Source organism: Arvicanthis niloticus, chromosome 20 (assembly GCF_011762505.2).
Source record: "Arvicanthis niloticus isolate mArvNil1 chromosome 20, mArvNil1.pat.X, whole genome shotgun sequence".
Classification (NCBI taxonomy): Eukaryota; Metazoa; Chordata; class Mammalia; order Rodentia; family Muridae; genus Arvicanthis; species Arvicanthis niloticus.
Genome location: NC_047677.1, coordinates 15,433,384 through 15,448,307, shown reverse-complemented (window position 1 = coordinate 15,448,307; position 14,924 = coordinate 15,433,384). Strand labels below are relative to the sequence as shown.

At 45.9% G+C, this 14,924-nt stretch overlaps 1 protein-coding gene across 2 annotated transcripts in view; it reads left to right on the top strand.

Annotated features, from left to right (window-relative positions):
• Window positions 1–7,341, top strand: part of Snx3 (sorting nexin 3) — a 29,653-nt gene extending 22,312 nt beyond the window's left edge. For both annotated transcript variants that reach the window (XM_034524908.2, XM_076917042.1), the window contains 2 exons: window positions 4,824–4,948; window positions 6,624–7,341. In XM_034524908.2, the coding sequence (XP_034380799.1) occupies window positions 4,824–4,948; window positions 6,624–6,729 (231 nt within the window). In that variant the 3' untranslated portion in view covers window positions 6,730–7,341. The remainder of the gene's footprint in view (window positions 1–4,823; window positions 4,949–6,623) is intronic.
• The last annotated feature ends 7,583 nt before the right edge of the window (window positions 7,342–14,924 follow it).

Sequence of the window (14,924 nt, the reverse complement as noted above, 5' to 3'; positions counted from 1 at the left end):
TACAGTGAAGCTCTGCCTTTCTGATTTACCGTGTGACTTTAAAGCAAAACATGCCAGTTCTAACATAAGATCTCCAGAATGTGTCTTAAAGTAGGTGAAAGCCAGTACAGGGCTTACCGTCTCAAGCTGTACCCCAAGTAGTGGACAGTTGTCTTCGCTGTTCAGAGCTCTTGCCCTTTTCTGCTCCTCAGTAGTGCAATTGAGCTTCTGCAGCTTGACATTTGAATAGCCCTCCTCAGGCCTTCCTGCTGGCCCTTCCTCATCCTCAAGGACAGTATATTTTTTCCAACTTTGTTTAACTCATAGTCTGCATTTTTTATTATCCCACATGTATGTAGAAGTTTCATAAAATGATGATCTTACTGTTTGATACATCGATATTCAGATACACTGTGGTTGGCTCCTGGAGACTGATGGACATGTGTGTGCTCATATGAAGACCAGGAGACAGACGCCTTTGAATGTCTTCCTCTGACACATTACTTTTGAGACAGGTCTCTCACGGAACCTGAAGTTTGATGGCTCAGCTAGGCTGGCTGGCCAGCAAGTTTAGATCCACTTAATCCACCCCAGGTTATGGAGTGGCACTGCCACTTCCTGGTTTAATATGGGTGCTTGGAATCTGAGCTCAGGTCCTCATGCTACATGTTCTAGCCCTTAGATGTTTATGTGTATGCGTGGGAGTGTGTTTTGAGACAGAGTCTCATGTAACCCAGAATGGTCTCTATGTAGCTGAGGAGGCTGACCTTGGTCTCTCTGTCTGAATGCTGGAGTACAGCCATATGTTATCACACCAATTTTCGTGTGATGTTAGGAATCAAGCTTGTGTACGTGAGGGGAGCAGTCTACAAATGGAGCCACATCCCCAGCCTACGTCTTAAGTGGTGACAGTGGTCCACTAATGCATTGCTGTCTGTACTTTGAAAGACGCTATTATATACCTTGCTAAGAATTGTCTTCTCTTAGAAGAAAAATGTGAGGTTATTTTGTAACTAGAAATTAGTAGAAAGAAGTTGACTGAAATAGATGAAAGATTGTTATTTGAAGCTCAGTAAAATAGAAATGAAAGGAAAATAACTTTAGCCAGGTAAAGATGGCCAGATGGGAGACAAGCATCATATGTGAGTCATAACATCCCTCAGAACTGTAGTTCAGATAAAGCTAGTTCAGAAAAGCTTGGCAGAAGTGCCTTTGCCCCCTGATCCATCTTGCCAGCCCATAACTGCCCCCTGCTCTTTCTGAAAGTTAAGTCTGTGTAGCCCAGACTAGTGTCCAACTCACCTTGTAGCCCAGGTTGGCCTTTCAGCTCCTGTGCCATTGTACCAGTATTTGTGGCATTTCCCATTCCTGCCTGCAGTATGAGCACTCCGGCTCTCCCGTGCTCTGTATCCATCCCTCTTACCCTTCTTGGTTGCATAGAGAGGGGATCACTGTGCTGTGGGTATGCTTAACTGGGTCGCCTTTTTATTACATTGTATTGCTCTACAGTCTTTGTGGGCCATTCTGCTTGGTACTCATGAACTGTATGAAGTTAATCATCTTGGGAGTCCAGCCTCTTTGGAACTTTTACTCAAATCATTGGGAAGGGCAGTGCACATAGGTCATTCTGTTATTTATTGATTCTTTTCAGAGACCTAAGCTAGACACGAAGTGACATTCAGTATCTGTCATCATGGTTTGATTCTTTGGCTTTCAATATTATACTTGACATTCATCTTCCTTTGTACTCACATACAGAAACAAATAGAAGAAGTGTTTGCGTGTTTGTTCTAGACAGGGTCTCACGCAGTCTAGGCTGGCCTCAAATTCTGTGTAACAAAAGATAACCTTGGGGTCTTCCTGCGTCTACATGTTGAAATTATGAGTGTGCCCTAGTACTCCTGGCTGCAGATTGATAGAAAGAATTCTGATTAACTCTGAATATATGTAGCACAGTCAGAGCCTGAGCTCAGTTCCCAGCACTGCACAGACCAGTGTGATGGCACCTGCAGGTAGTCCCAGCATAGGAGGACCAGAAGCATTAGGTCATCCTTAGCTACACAATGAATTTGAGGCCATCTGGGATGGCTACAAGACCTTGTCTCAAAAAGAAGGAATTCTAATTAAATCTTTTCATAGGACTTAAACATTGTTGGCTCTGGTGCTGCTGAGATGCTTAGCAGATAAAGGCCCTTGCCTGATGACCTGAGCTCACAAAGGAAGAAAAGACCTGACTCTACGAGTCGTCCACATGTGCACCATTAGGAGTGTTCACATACATGTGCTATACACTCAAGAACATGTGTACACATGTCAGCAGAGGTAGCAAAGGTTTCTTAGTTTATTTGATGTTTGCTAGAATGACTACAAAGCCATTCGTGACTTTGTAGGTATCAAGTCTGCTGCCTCTAAGGTCTGTTCTAATGCCTGTTTTGAACATTGTTAAGAAAAATATGTCGATGGAAAACAAAGTGTCTACATGGTGGCCAAAGCTTATGATCCTAGGTGGAAGCAGGGGGTGGGGGCGGTCAAATGCAAGGTTATCCGCAGCTACATAACAAGCTTGAGGGTAGCCTGGGCTACATGAAACCTTATTGAAAAAACAGCAAAGCAGTCTTACACGTGTATTTTATCTTGGATTAAAGATGATTATTTAGTACACTGGTTCTGTTGGGGTGGTTTTTTTGTTTTGATTTTAAATTTTATTTGTATGCCAGGAAAGTCGTCCAAGTCTCTTGGAAGTGGAGCTGCAGAGCTGTGAGCTGCCATGTGCCTTCTGGGAGTGAAGCCTGGGTCCTCTGTAAGAGCAGCCGCTGCTCGGTGCAGTTAGTTTACCTGCTGAGCAGCATCTCTCCGGCTTTTTTGGTTTTTTGAGACAGCGTTTCTCTGTGTAGCCCTGGTTTCCTGGAACTCACTCTGTAGACCAGGCTGGCCTCGAACTACAGAGACCTGACTAACTCTGTCTTCTGAGTGCTGGGATTAAACTGTGTGTCACCACCACTGCCTGGCCTTTTTTTCCTTAATAGACGATGCTGTGAGTGTGGATATTCTTTCTTCCCTCCCTGCCAAGGCGCTGTTAGAACTGTGGGATGGGGTCTTTTCTCTGCCGTAAAGTCTGTGCAGGTTTTAATGTTTAATTTGACAAATTGCCAGTATGGGAAAGAGATACATTGGTTCTGACACAGACTTCTGGAAGTAAATCCTTTCATCTTAATCATTGGAGAGCAAGTCTAGGAAGGGATTGCAAAGTTCATCTTGAGCATCTGCTTTCTTGTGTATTTCCTTGCTGCTGTTTTCTGTTGCTCTCCCACTTACTTGTATGCATTTGAACTGGTCCTTTTATTTTAACCTCATTGAGTTATTATTTTAGGGTAAATTTGTAAAGAAACCGAGCCTGCTGCAGAGCACATGTCTACAGTGCTGTCAGCCCAGAGTTGGTCAGGGAGCACAAGTTCAAGGGCTGCATAGAAAGGACCTGACTAAGAGGACCAGCGGCTTAGAGCTGAACTCACGGGCTGGGGCTGGAGCTCCTTAGTTGGCGTGCTGGTTAGAGTTACAGCCCCTAGCACCATGGCAACAGGAGTATTTTGGTAGTGTTTGTTTTGTTTTAAGACAGGGTCCCATGTAGCCCATGCTAACATGAAACTCCCTGTGGTAGCTGAGGCTGGCTCTGAATTCTTGATCTTCTGCATCAGTTTCCTTGCTTGCCTAATATGCACAAGGCCCTGGGTGAAATCCCAGATCCTTCAGTGAAGGAGGGGGTGCCGCTGGGGTGTGAGACCCTAGGGTGGACAGAGGAACTGATGGACAGATAGGTGCTGGTTGAAGGAACCAAATGTTTTAGAAAATTCCCAGAAGGGGAAGCTGAGCCTATATTATGTTGAATGGGAAGGACTGGGATCTTCTTCTGTAAGTAGGAAAGAAGGAATGATAGTTTTTGGACAAAGAGTGGAAGAGGAAGTTTGGGGGAAAGTTGATGGCTTGTTAGAAGATGTACACGGCTGAAGATGTGATCCTTCCTTCACACACAAGCCAGAAATGGGCAGCTGCCCCCACCCTGAAGCTAGGCTGCAGAAAGAACATCGTATTCTGTAGCTGGAGTTTAGTCAACGCAATGAAGCATTGTCTTTCCCACGGGGTATTAGGAGTTGAGAGGGAACCTTTGTCTCAGTGTCAAATGACAGGATGCTGTCTTTGTATATCGTTCTTTGATAAGTTCAAGAATAAACCTGTGGGGACCCCACCTTGAAGGAGCCTTGGCCCCGTGGACTTCACATCCACAGCTGGCCTTCTTGCCTGCAGAGTCATGTCTGTTTTTACTGTGGTTTGTTTGTTCCTTTGATTGGTTTTTGCAGTGCTGAGAATTGAACCTGGGCCTACTCTTAACACTGAGGGCCTACTAAGTGGTGGTCCTCGTGAGGGCATTCTGTCTCCTGTCTCTGTGTTGTGTCTTAGATAAGATGTCATTATGTAGCCCTGACTGGCCCGGAACTCACTGAGATCTGCCTGCCTTTGCCTCCAAGTGCTGGGATTAAAAGCATACACCCACGCTTGACGCTTGACTTATACATTTTGTTTTTATTACATTTTATTTATTCAGTGTGTGTGTGTGTGTGTGTGCATGCGTGCACACGATGCCCTTCCATGTAAGTGTGTGCAGCCACATGAGTGCCACATTATATACTTAGAGGTCAAAGGACAACTTGTAAGACTTGGTTCTCTGGCCCACCATGTGTGGCGGGTGCAGCTATGCTCTGATGGATGACGGGCTTGGCACCTCTCCCTCACCACAGAGCGGCTCCTGGGCTGGCATCTCCAGGACTCACTTTGTTGTGTTGTTTTAGGTTGTGGTTCCCCCGCTCCCTGGGAAAGCATTTTTGCGGCAGCTTCCTTTTAGAGGAGACGATGGAATATTTGATGACAATTTCATCGAGGAAAGGAAGCAAGGGCTGGAACAGTTCATAAACAAGTAAGTCCTTTTCCCTCATGGGGCAGCTGTGAGGCTCGAGAGGGCTGCTGCTCGCTCTCTGTTTAGTCAGGGTTGGATTTTTGTGTGTTTGGATGTTTGTCTGTATGTGTGCCATGCATGCTGGGAATCGAACCCAGGTCTTCTACAAGAGCAGCCAGTGCTCTTAGCTGCTGAACCATCTTCAGCCTGACTATCTGTCATTTTAAATGCTACACTAAATCCATGCCACCCTTCCTTGAAATGAACTGAAAGTACCCCCGAGTTGAACGCCACGTGATAAATAATGCTGACTCTCTTGAGTTGTTGAAGTGAGGGATTGTGTGTTGACCTAAGTTTTATTTCTGTTCTTGGATAATTTATGCAAATTACATTTAAAATTGCATCATTCAGAAAATAGTTTTACTTGCGATTCTGATTTAAGGTATATTCTCTTGTGAGTAATAAAATGTACAATATATTTGCAATCACTTTGTTTGATTGCAGGTAGTAGTATTATCCACGTGTTTTATGTAAAAGCGTACATTGTAAATTTTTTCATGGCAAAATGTTCTTTTGGGGAAAAAGTAAGAAAATTTATTTATGATTGTCTTTAGTAGCGGTTGATTGATAGGCTCAAACCAGTATCATCACCCCTTCTCCCCCCCTCTTGTCTTTCTCCTTGTCTGTCTGTCTGTCTGTCTGTCTGCCTGCCTGCCTGCCTGTCTGTCTGTCTGTCTGTCTTTTCCTAAGAGATGTGGCCCAGCACTAAGGAAGCTGAGTAGAAGTGTTGCAAGGTCATACCCAGCCGGGAGGGATGGATGGACAGACTGACAAACACAGGCTGTAACTTTGTTATCTTCTTCACACACAACGTTCGTGTCTGTGTGTGTGGTTTTTTTTTTTTTTTTTTTATTTGAAGACTGGACTCACTGTGTAGCCCAGGCTGGCCTTGATAAGGCACTGCGGTGACAGGTGTGCACCAGCACGCCCCTGCAGTCGCCTTTCTGTGAACATACTCTTTGTTAAAGCACAGCTAGGTCTGAAGCACAAGGCTGCTTGCAAGTGACAGAGGCAAACTTGGGTGGAGAGAAGAGCACCTCGGTCGGCACTGTGTTGTTTGTCAGTGACCGCCCTGGATTTCAAGTTAGCACCTAGACCCTGTCTTATTTTGTTTATCTCTTTATACTTGTCCAAACTGGCCTCCAGCTCAGAGCTCCCTTGCTTCCCTGTTGATCCTGTGTGCTTAAAATTTCAATTTTAATAATACATGAACTATTTCACATGTATCAATAAAATGTTTAAAATAAAAGTTTCTTAGGCATGCACCAACTAATAAGGCTACCTCGATATGCATTCCATTTACTGTGTGTGCGTGCTCGAGTATGCACACATGCACACATAAAGGATAGAAGATAGCTTGCAGAGTCCTTTCTCTCCTTTTACCAGCTGAGGCCCCGAGGCCCACACCCAGGCCCTCAGTGTTGCCGCAGCTCCCTTGCCTGCTGAGCCACCTTACCAGGTCAATGAGCCCAGGGAAGACCATTATTGGATAACATGGCTTATGGGTCGGCAGGGCACTGCTTGGCATTTCCTAAGTTGTACGTGTTTCCTAGCTTTAAAGTGTGTTTGTTTTGACCCCTCCCACCACCATCTTTAATAAACAGTGGACTAAAATTTTGCGTTTTTTTATTTCCAGGGTCGCTGGTCATCCTCTGGCCCAGAATGAACGTTGTCTTCACATGTTTTTACAGGATGAAATTATAGATAAAAGCTATACTCCATCTAAAATAAGACATGCCTGAGTTTAGCAAGAAGAAGCAAAACCTGAGACCATCAGTGATTCACCCACACCAATGAAGAAGTTGTAACTAACTTAGCATGCTGCCCAGTCACTGGTATAACACGCCTGGGTATCCTAACACTTCCACGCTCCCTTCCATTCTCTTTGTTTTGGCAGTTGACAAGATGTTAATTTGCTTTAGTGAAAACTCCCTCGCTCCAGCCTTCTTTCTGAGTAGCTCTTCCCGCGGTGTCTGTGCGCACACAGTAGCCTCCCAGTCCCTAGAACTTGCAGTGTCCTGACTAAAGCTGCCGACTTGCTCTCACTTACAGTTCCTGTGTCTGTTTGCTTCTTGAATCTGGTTGACTAGAGTATTTCTCCCCCACCCCTTGATGTGTGATGTCACCACTTGGTCCTAATTTATGTGCAGAAGCACGATACCATTTGTCTCCAGTGCCACACATAGGAGGTGAACTTTGTGTGCAGAACGTGTCTTCCTTCTGGCCTGTAATCCCCTTCACATGAAAGATTAATGAGGGAAATCTTTATATTCTGTATAAAAACAAAATCAAATTTATATACTAAAATCATTTGTCTAAAATTTAAGTTGTTTTCAAATAAAAGTTGAAATGCATTCCTGTGTGCTCTGATTGCATGGCCTCCCCAGAGCCTGGCTTCTGTGGCAGTGTGCTGCCATCCCCTTCCTGAGAGGGGTTGTACACTCTGAACCTCATTCCCATGACTCCGTTCCTCTTTAAAGGCCAGTGGTATCAAATACGCTGCCACCTTTTGAATGGGGCTTTAAACACTGGCTGCTGGGAGAGCTTCCTTGGCCTACTTGTTGGGAAGGACTGTGCTGACAAATGCTGTGTAGTCTCAAGTCACTGTTGAAAGCCATGCCTCCCGTTCTCAGCAGCTTTCCCCAGGCATACAAGTGACTTGCTGGAACTTGGCATTGGTGTGTGGCGGGGCAAGGGTCTGCTCGCTATCATTTGGCTTGTCTTGTTGGCACGCTCTGTCCTTTGAGGAGAGAAGAGCACAGCCTTGCAGCCTGACATACATAATAAATCACAAGACCAGAAGATACACAGCTTCCTGGTTTATGACGTTTCTAGTTTGAACCTGTACATCAAGTGGTTTGGGACTCGGCTGTGATTGGGTATTAGATTCCAGGAAGAGCAACCCCAGAGCATCTCTGGAGACATGGGAGTAGTACAGACTCACCTCACACTCCTACTGCCTCAGCCTTCCGAATGCTGGAATCGCAGGCATGGGCCAAGGCACACAAGCTGGAGGCGGTATGTGAGAAGAGACAAGCTTGGGGTATCCACGAGCAGACTACAAGTGCAGTCAAGTCACGGCTGCAGAAAAAGACCTGGTTGCTCAAATCAGTATTTCAGAATTTCATAAAGCCAGTTACTTGAACCAGTACAAGATGTTATAAAGCAGTCAGGCACAGTGGTGAAAAAAAACAGGAAGAGGGAGGTGGGCCTTAGCAGATAAGAGTTAAAATCCCAAGAACCTGTGTAAAGCCCAGGTATGCTATTCAGCCTATAATCCCAGCACATAGGAAACTAACGGTTCCATGTGAAATCCCCTGAGTACATGCATGCATGCCTGTGGGAAAGTAGGCAAAGAAGACACCCGGCTGTGACTTTGGGTCTCCACACTTAGCATCCACATAATCTGGCACTTCACAACGCGGCCCGCAACTCTAGTTCAGGCGGTCCAACATCTGGCTTCTAAGGACAGCTGCACTCATAGACACATGAATTAAAGTAAAAACAAATTATCTTTTATAAAGATATAAACACAGAGGCTTGAGGCGATGGCTCAGTGGGGACAGTGTTTGTTACCTAAGAGTAAGAACCAGTCCAGATCCTGAGAACCCTGATAAAGCCCAGATGAGCATGTCACCAACCTAAAATCCCAGCAGATAGGAAGTAAGCTTGGGGTTCCATGTGACATCCTCTGTGCATGCATGCTGGGTGAGTCCTCAAAGGAGGCCCCCAGCTTTGACTCTGGGTCGCCGCATTTATATGCACACATGTTCAGTGCACCCATATATGGATTCTAACACACCACACACACACATAACAATAACACAAATTTGATTGCAGTGAGCCACAGAGAACATCAAGGCTGTCGGGTTTTGCTATATAAAATAGAAGGGGTTGACACAGTGGCTCATCATTGAAGTCAGTGTTGAAGGCCCAAGGCTTCCTACCAGAACTCACTCTGTGTGGGTTTCAAAGCTGTGGATGAGTGAGGAATCTCAGGCCTACTCAGTAACTCCTTGTGTCCACTTCTGCCTGCTTCAGTCAGTATCAGCAGGGCCTTTAGTAACTCATAGGCCTGTTGGGGACTACGGTTTCAAATGTCCTAGACAGGCTTATGTTTTGAGTATTTGTTCCCCAATTGGGGTTTGGTTCAGTTTCGTTAGGTTCATTGAGGACAGTGGAGAGATGTCAAGAAGTGGGTCCCCAGCTGATGAAAGTAAGTAAGGGCTTGCTCTTGAAGGTTATTGGGCCAGCCCCTAATGTCAGGAACCTCTGTTTCCTGGGTGGCTGCCATGTGAGAGTCATCACTGGTGCTGTGACGTCTCTGCTACCATAATGCCACTGTGCCCTCCTCAAGAATTTGGACCGATGGCCCCTTAAAGCACAAATCAAAATGAACCCTTCTAGCTTAGTAATGATCCATCTGAAGGGCTGGGGACACAAACATACCTAGCAGGATTAATTGTGAAAGTCTAGAACCGAAGCTTGGGGAAATGGAGAGGTTTCCGTGTAGTTACCTAATTCCGGACTTGGAGATGGCGCTCAGTGGGCAGCAGTGCTGTCCTAGCACTGGGAAGCCCTGGATCTGCCCTCATAACTGGCCTCATAGCTATTTCCCGTGGGCATTCGAGAGTGGCGAGTATAGTTGGCACTTGCTTTCTTGCTAGAGTGTTTTGGTGACAAGACCCTGCAATGTTCTTTTTTTTTTTTTGGGGGGGGGGGGTGTCACTGCGAAGGAATCTCCTGTAGAAGAAGTGAAGCCTGTGAGGAGGCCCAAGGCCCCTGACCTAGTGCAGATAAAATACATGGCTGTTTTGGAAGGACAGACAGTTCAGAGTGCTGTGTCCTGAAGATTACGTAGCCAAAGCTTGCTAGCGCTGATTACAATACTGTTTCAGAATGGGAGCTGAGTTTGAAACTATTCTCGAGTAGGGTCAGCCTCCAGGGTTTTGAGTGAGCTCTGAGTGTGCTGACCCTTTTGCAGGTAACAGTCCCCTTGATAAATGACAAAATGGGCTCCCAAATTCACAAGCTGGGCTTATTACTCAGGATGGATGACTGAAGATAGCTGGATCAAAAGTTCCCACACAACCTGTTCTGCGGACAGGGACAGTGGATTTCCATGTAGCTCTTGGCAGACTGAAAGGTTGGGTTTCCAGGACTGGAGCCTGTTATGACTCCTGACCCTCAGTCGCCGAGGTGGGGTAGCCACACATGAAGACATGCATGCATGCATGCATGGGGGTTGGATTTCAGTTCCGCTTCAAGTAAGTAAATGGCACAGTTGCTCCGTAAGACTGAGTCTGGGCCCTTTTGACTTCCCAGGAAATCCTGACATGGATGTGCACCCAGCTAACAAGAGAGGCGCTGGGATGGATTTGAGCATATTTGAATCTCATTGACCAACTTAAGCTTTTGGTTTTTTGAGAGAGTTTCTCTGTATAACAGCCTACACTGTCCTGGCACTCAACTTTGTAGACCAGGCTAGCATCCAACTCTCAGAGATCCATCTGCCTCTGCCTCCCAAGTGCTGGGACCAAAGCCATATACTAGTATGTCCAGCTCATCTTCATCTTTGAAAACAGGAAATTAAGAAAAGGGTATTTATCACATCTTGAAAAAAAATTTTGTTAATCTTCATGTATAGTGAGTAAAGTTTCTCCTATTTTGAACTCAGAGAAAATATGCCCTTTGATCTGGATGCTAGGAAGCCATTTTACAGCCCCAAAGGGCACTTAGAGCTGCTGTCACCATCAGAGCCTGTGCTGTGCTGAGTTCCTGTGTACTCAGCCAGTGATACTGAGTGCTGCAGAAATGTGGACAAGAGAGAACAAACGCCAGCTCCTTCCTCAAGGCCAGAGAGTAAACACAGCAAATGTGAGGACAAAGGGACATGGGGTTCAAGTGGAGGGACAGGGGTGGCAGTGGAATCCAGCTTGTAGGAGAGCTTGGAGTCTGTGCTCTTCCAAACAGGAACCTGGAGGTAGGGGTGGGAAACAGTGGTAGTTCTGTGGTAGAACACTTGCGCAGAGAGAAAGAGAGAGAGAGAGAGAGAGAGAGAGAGAGAGAGAGAGAGAGAGAGAGAGAGAGAGAGAGAGGAAGAAGGAGGAGGAGGAGGAGGAGGAGGAGGAGGGGAGGAGGAAGAAGAAGAAGAAGAAGAGGAAGAAGAAGAAGAAGAAGAAGAAGAAGAAGAAGAAGAAGAAGAAGAAGAAGAAGAAGAAGAAGAAGAAGAAGAAGAAGAAGAAGAAGAAGAAGAAGAAGAAACAACAACAAAACTAGACTAAATCAGTCCTTTCTTAGACCCCTCAGGATTATGGTTACACAGCAAACTATCTCTCCAAGATCTCACAGGGTACTTCATCTAAGAGAATCAACCACTGTCAGATTTCTGGGAGAAGTCACTGGAGCTATAACCTGGTTAAGAACAGAATGCAGGTGACTTGGGGGCTGGCATGATGGCTCTGAGTGGTAGAGGAGCTTGCTGCCAAGCCTGGATACGTAAGTTCAATCCCTAAGACTCACATGGTGTAGGGGAGAACTGACTCCCCCAAAATTGTTTTCCGATCCCCACTCATAGGCACCACAGCATGTGTATGTGTGTGTGTGTGTGTGTGTGTGTGTGTGTGTGTGTGTGTGTGTGTGTATTTGCGTGTGTGGCTTGCTGGAGGCTGAGTATGGATTAACATGAGACTAAGAAATCCCTGGAGGTCTCTTCTACAGAAGCTCCTACAGGGACCCAGCAGATAACAGTGAAGATGAGCAGCAGAATAAACAGTGAATACTCATCAGGAAGTAACAGCCAGAACCCCCTGCCTTGCCCTGATCCTCAGAGGGAAACTTTCAGAGCCTTATACCAAGTCTAGACTGATGTCCTTTCCCACCCAGCCCCTGCATCAGCTTCCTTCCGGTCAACAGGGGGTTAGAATTAAATAGGAAATGCCCGTGCTGGGAGTGAGTAAGGGCTAAAAGCTATATGACCCTGGTACATTTGTGATGCCAGAAACCCAGGAAGTACTGAGATTTGACCTGGACATTGTAGGTCTCCCTCCATACCTTCCACTACACCAGTAGGGTGTCGACATCACAGTGGCTATTGCTGACAGCCAGCTTTTCTCTGAGAAGTAATTAGGGAAACCTAAAACAGAGGTGCAGAAACACACCAGAGGAAGGTGAAGCCTCCAGCACGTTAAAAAACAAAACAAAACAAAAAACAACAACAAAAAAACTACCACAAACCATAAACAGTCCAACTCCCACCAGATCTGCCATGCGTCACTCCTCTTAATGCCTGTTCTAAGTTTTAAGTATTAGAAAGAAGTCTGAAGAGAAAACGCAGTCAAAGCCAGAGAGACACATCACAGGTTGTAGAATTACAAGTTAGAAGTAACCGATAAGTGAAATGACCTCACGGAAAGGAAAAGGTTGACAAGGCACAAGTGCGTGGGTAGCATAGAGAGCAAAGCTTAGAACCTTCCTCTTACCTAGAGAAGGGGCTGGGACACTTTTTCCTTTACCCAGTATCACATGGCCCTAAAACCTGCCCCTGTGCTGCACTGTGCAGCAGACGCTGCTCCGTGCGCAGGCGCAGTGTACAGTTTGCCCAGGTGCGTACCCACGCAGCTCTCGTTTCTAACTGCGCCTTAAGGACAGACCAGCCATTTAGTGACAGTTTTTTAGAGAGTGTTGTGCACGACAGTCTGAAACGAGGGAAGTGCGCTCCAGATTGATCTGAGTTGTTAAAACCGGAATGGCCTGGCTGTTCCTGCTTGGCGGAGGGAAACTCTGGCCTCGCCTTAACTCAGCTTCTTGGTACATCTCCTTTCCCTTCGAGCCAGATTATACTTTAATCCAGTTGTTTTCATGTTCAGTAAATCCAAACCATGTTTAACCGGTTTATTCACTGCAGTGTCTCTAAGGTGAAGAAAGTTTTGTCCTTTCAACTGCGCTGGGGATTTGTTGGCTCTCTGCAAAGGGATTTTCTTGGGGTAATCTGAACGCTTTGACCTGTGGAGTGTCCCCCTCCCCCCCCGCCCCCCAGTAGGCACAGATCTGGGAGGCTTTGACCCTTTGTGTGCTGTGGATTCTAGACAATAGCCTTCTGGCTCTCCGAGGGACAGTGGTCATTGATGTTAGGAATGTTAATCGTGTACCGGCCGCTTCTTCAGGACTTCATTACTTTTTGCCATTGCAACCAGCTTCTGCTTTCTGAAAGTGACATTCATAGGGTACACATATTTTCCTGAGTGTTAATTGAATATCCCTGTGTTAAATCAGAAGCTGGCACACTGGCTCCTGGTTGCCCAGAGTCTGAAGTGAGAGGAGACAAGTTCGCCTTTTTTTTTTTTTTTTTTTTTTTTTTTAAATTTTGTCAATAGGATCTCACTATAGCCCTGGCTATCCTCGAACTTGCTCTGTAGACTGGCCCCAAACTCACAAAGCCCTGATTGCCCCTGCCTCCCGAGTGTTGAGACTAAAGGTGTGTGTGCGCCCATCAAATTTCACCTTTTAAGGAAGCAGCAGGTGGTGGCACATGTCTTTGATCCCAGTTCAGGAGAAAGAGGCAGTCAGACATCTGAGTTTGTGAGTTTGAGGCTAGACTGGTTTGCAGAACTAGCTCTAGAACAGCCAAGGCTACACAGAGAACCCTATCTTGAAAAACTAAAGGAGGAGGAAGAGGAGGAGGAGGAGGAAGAAGAGGAGGAAGAGGAGGAAGAGAAGGAAGAGGAGGAAGGGGAGGAGGAGGAGGAGGAAGACAAGGAAGAGGAAGAGGAAAAGGGGGAAAGAAAAGAAAAGAAGAAAGCAACAGGACATTTTTACTCTGAATGATTTTGACTTACAGAAACATTGTGAAGACACTGCAACAGAAAATTCCCAAAGACTTCCTGGCCAAGTTTCCCTTGGTGTTCTGGTGTGAGCGTAGCTGTTTGCTGACAGTAGGCACTGGTACTGGTAGGTTACTAACTGTTTCCAAGCTTTACTGTTGTTCTAACATTCTTTCTTGTTCCCAATTCCATTGCGGGTCCCACATTTTGTTAGTGTGGTGTCTTTTTAGCCTCCTGTAATCGGTGACACATAGAGCCTCTGAAGCTTCATACTGTGAATATTAACTATTCAAAAACAAGTAAAATTTTAAAAAGAAAGCCTCATTAAAACCACAAGAAATCTTAGAAACAACCCAACCAAGTGTCTCAGCTATGGAAAGGAATTCCTAAAACACCACCCCCAACAGCCCCCAGAACCAAGAAGATTGACAGGCGGGCCAAGGGGTGGGCCTCCAACCCCCACCAATAAGCTTGAGTTTAGCTGTTTTCAGGATTATTTCTGTCTGGCTTCTTACAGTCAATCTAAGATTGATTCATCTAAGACAGCCTTTTGTTTTTATTTTGTTTGTTTGTTTGTTTGTTTTTCGAGACAGGCTTTCTCTGTATAGCCCTGGCTGTCCTGGAACTAAAATTGCCGCTCTGTAGACCAGGCTGGCCTTGAACTCAGAAATCCTCCTGCCTCTGCCTCCCAAGTGCTGGGATTGAAGACGTGCGCCACCACTGCCCGGCCTAAAAATAGCTTTTTAAGATCCATCCATCGTGTATAAATCAGCAGTTTGCTATAAAAACTAGAGAGATAGCCAGAGGTTAAGGATGGATACAGCTCTTGCAGAGACCCAGGTTCAGTTCCCATTTCGAGTGGCTCAGGCCTCTTTAACTCCAGCTCCAAAGGAGCTGACCCCTGGACCCAGTGGGCTCATCTACCTACACACCCACACAGTGATGTAATTTGAAAATGAATCTAATTTTAAAAATTGGAAATCAAGGGTCGGAGAGATGGCTCAGTGGTTAAGAGCACCATCTGCTCTTCCAGAGGTCTTGAGTTCAATTCCCAGCAACCACATGGTGGCTCACAACCATCTGCAATGGGATCTGATGCCCTCTTCTGGTGTGTC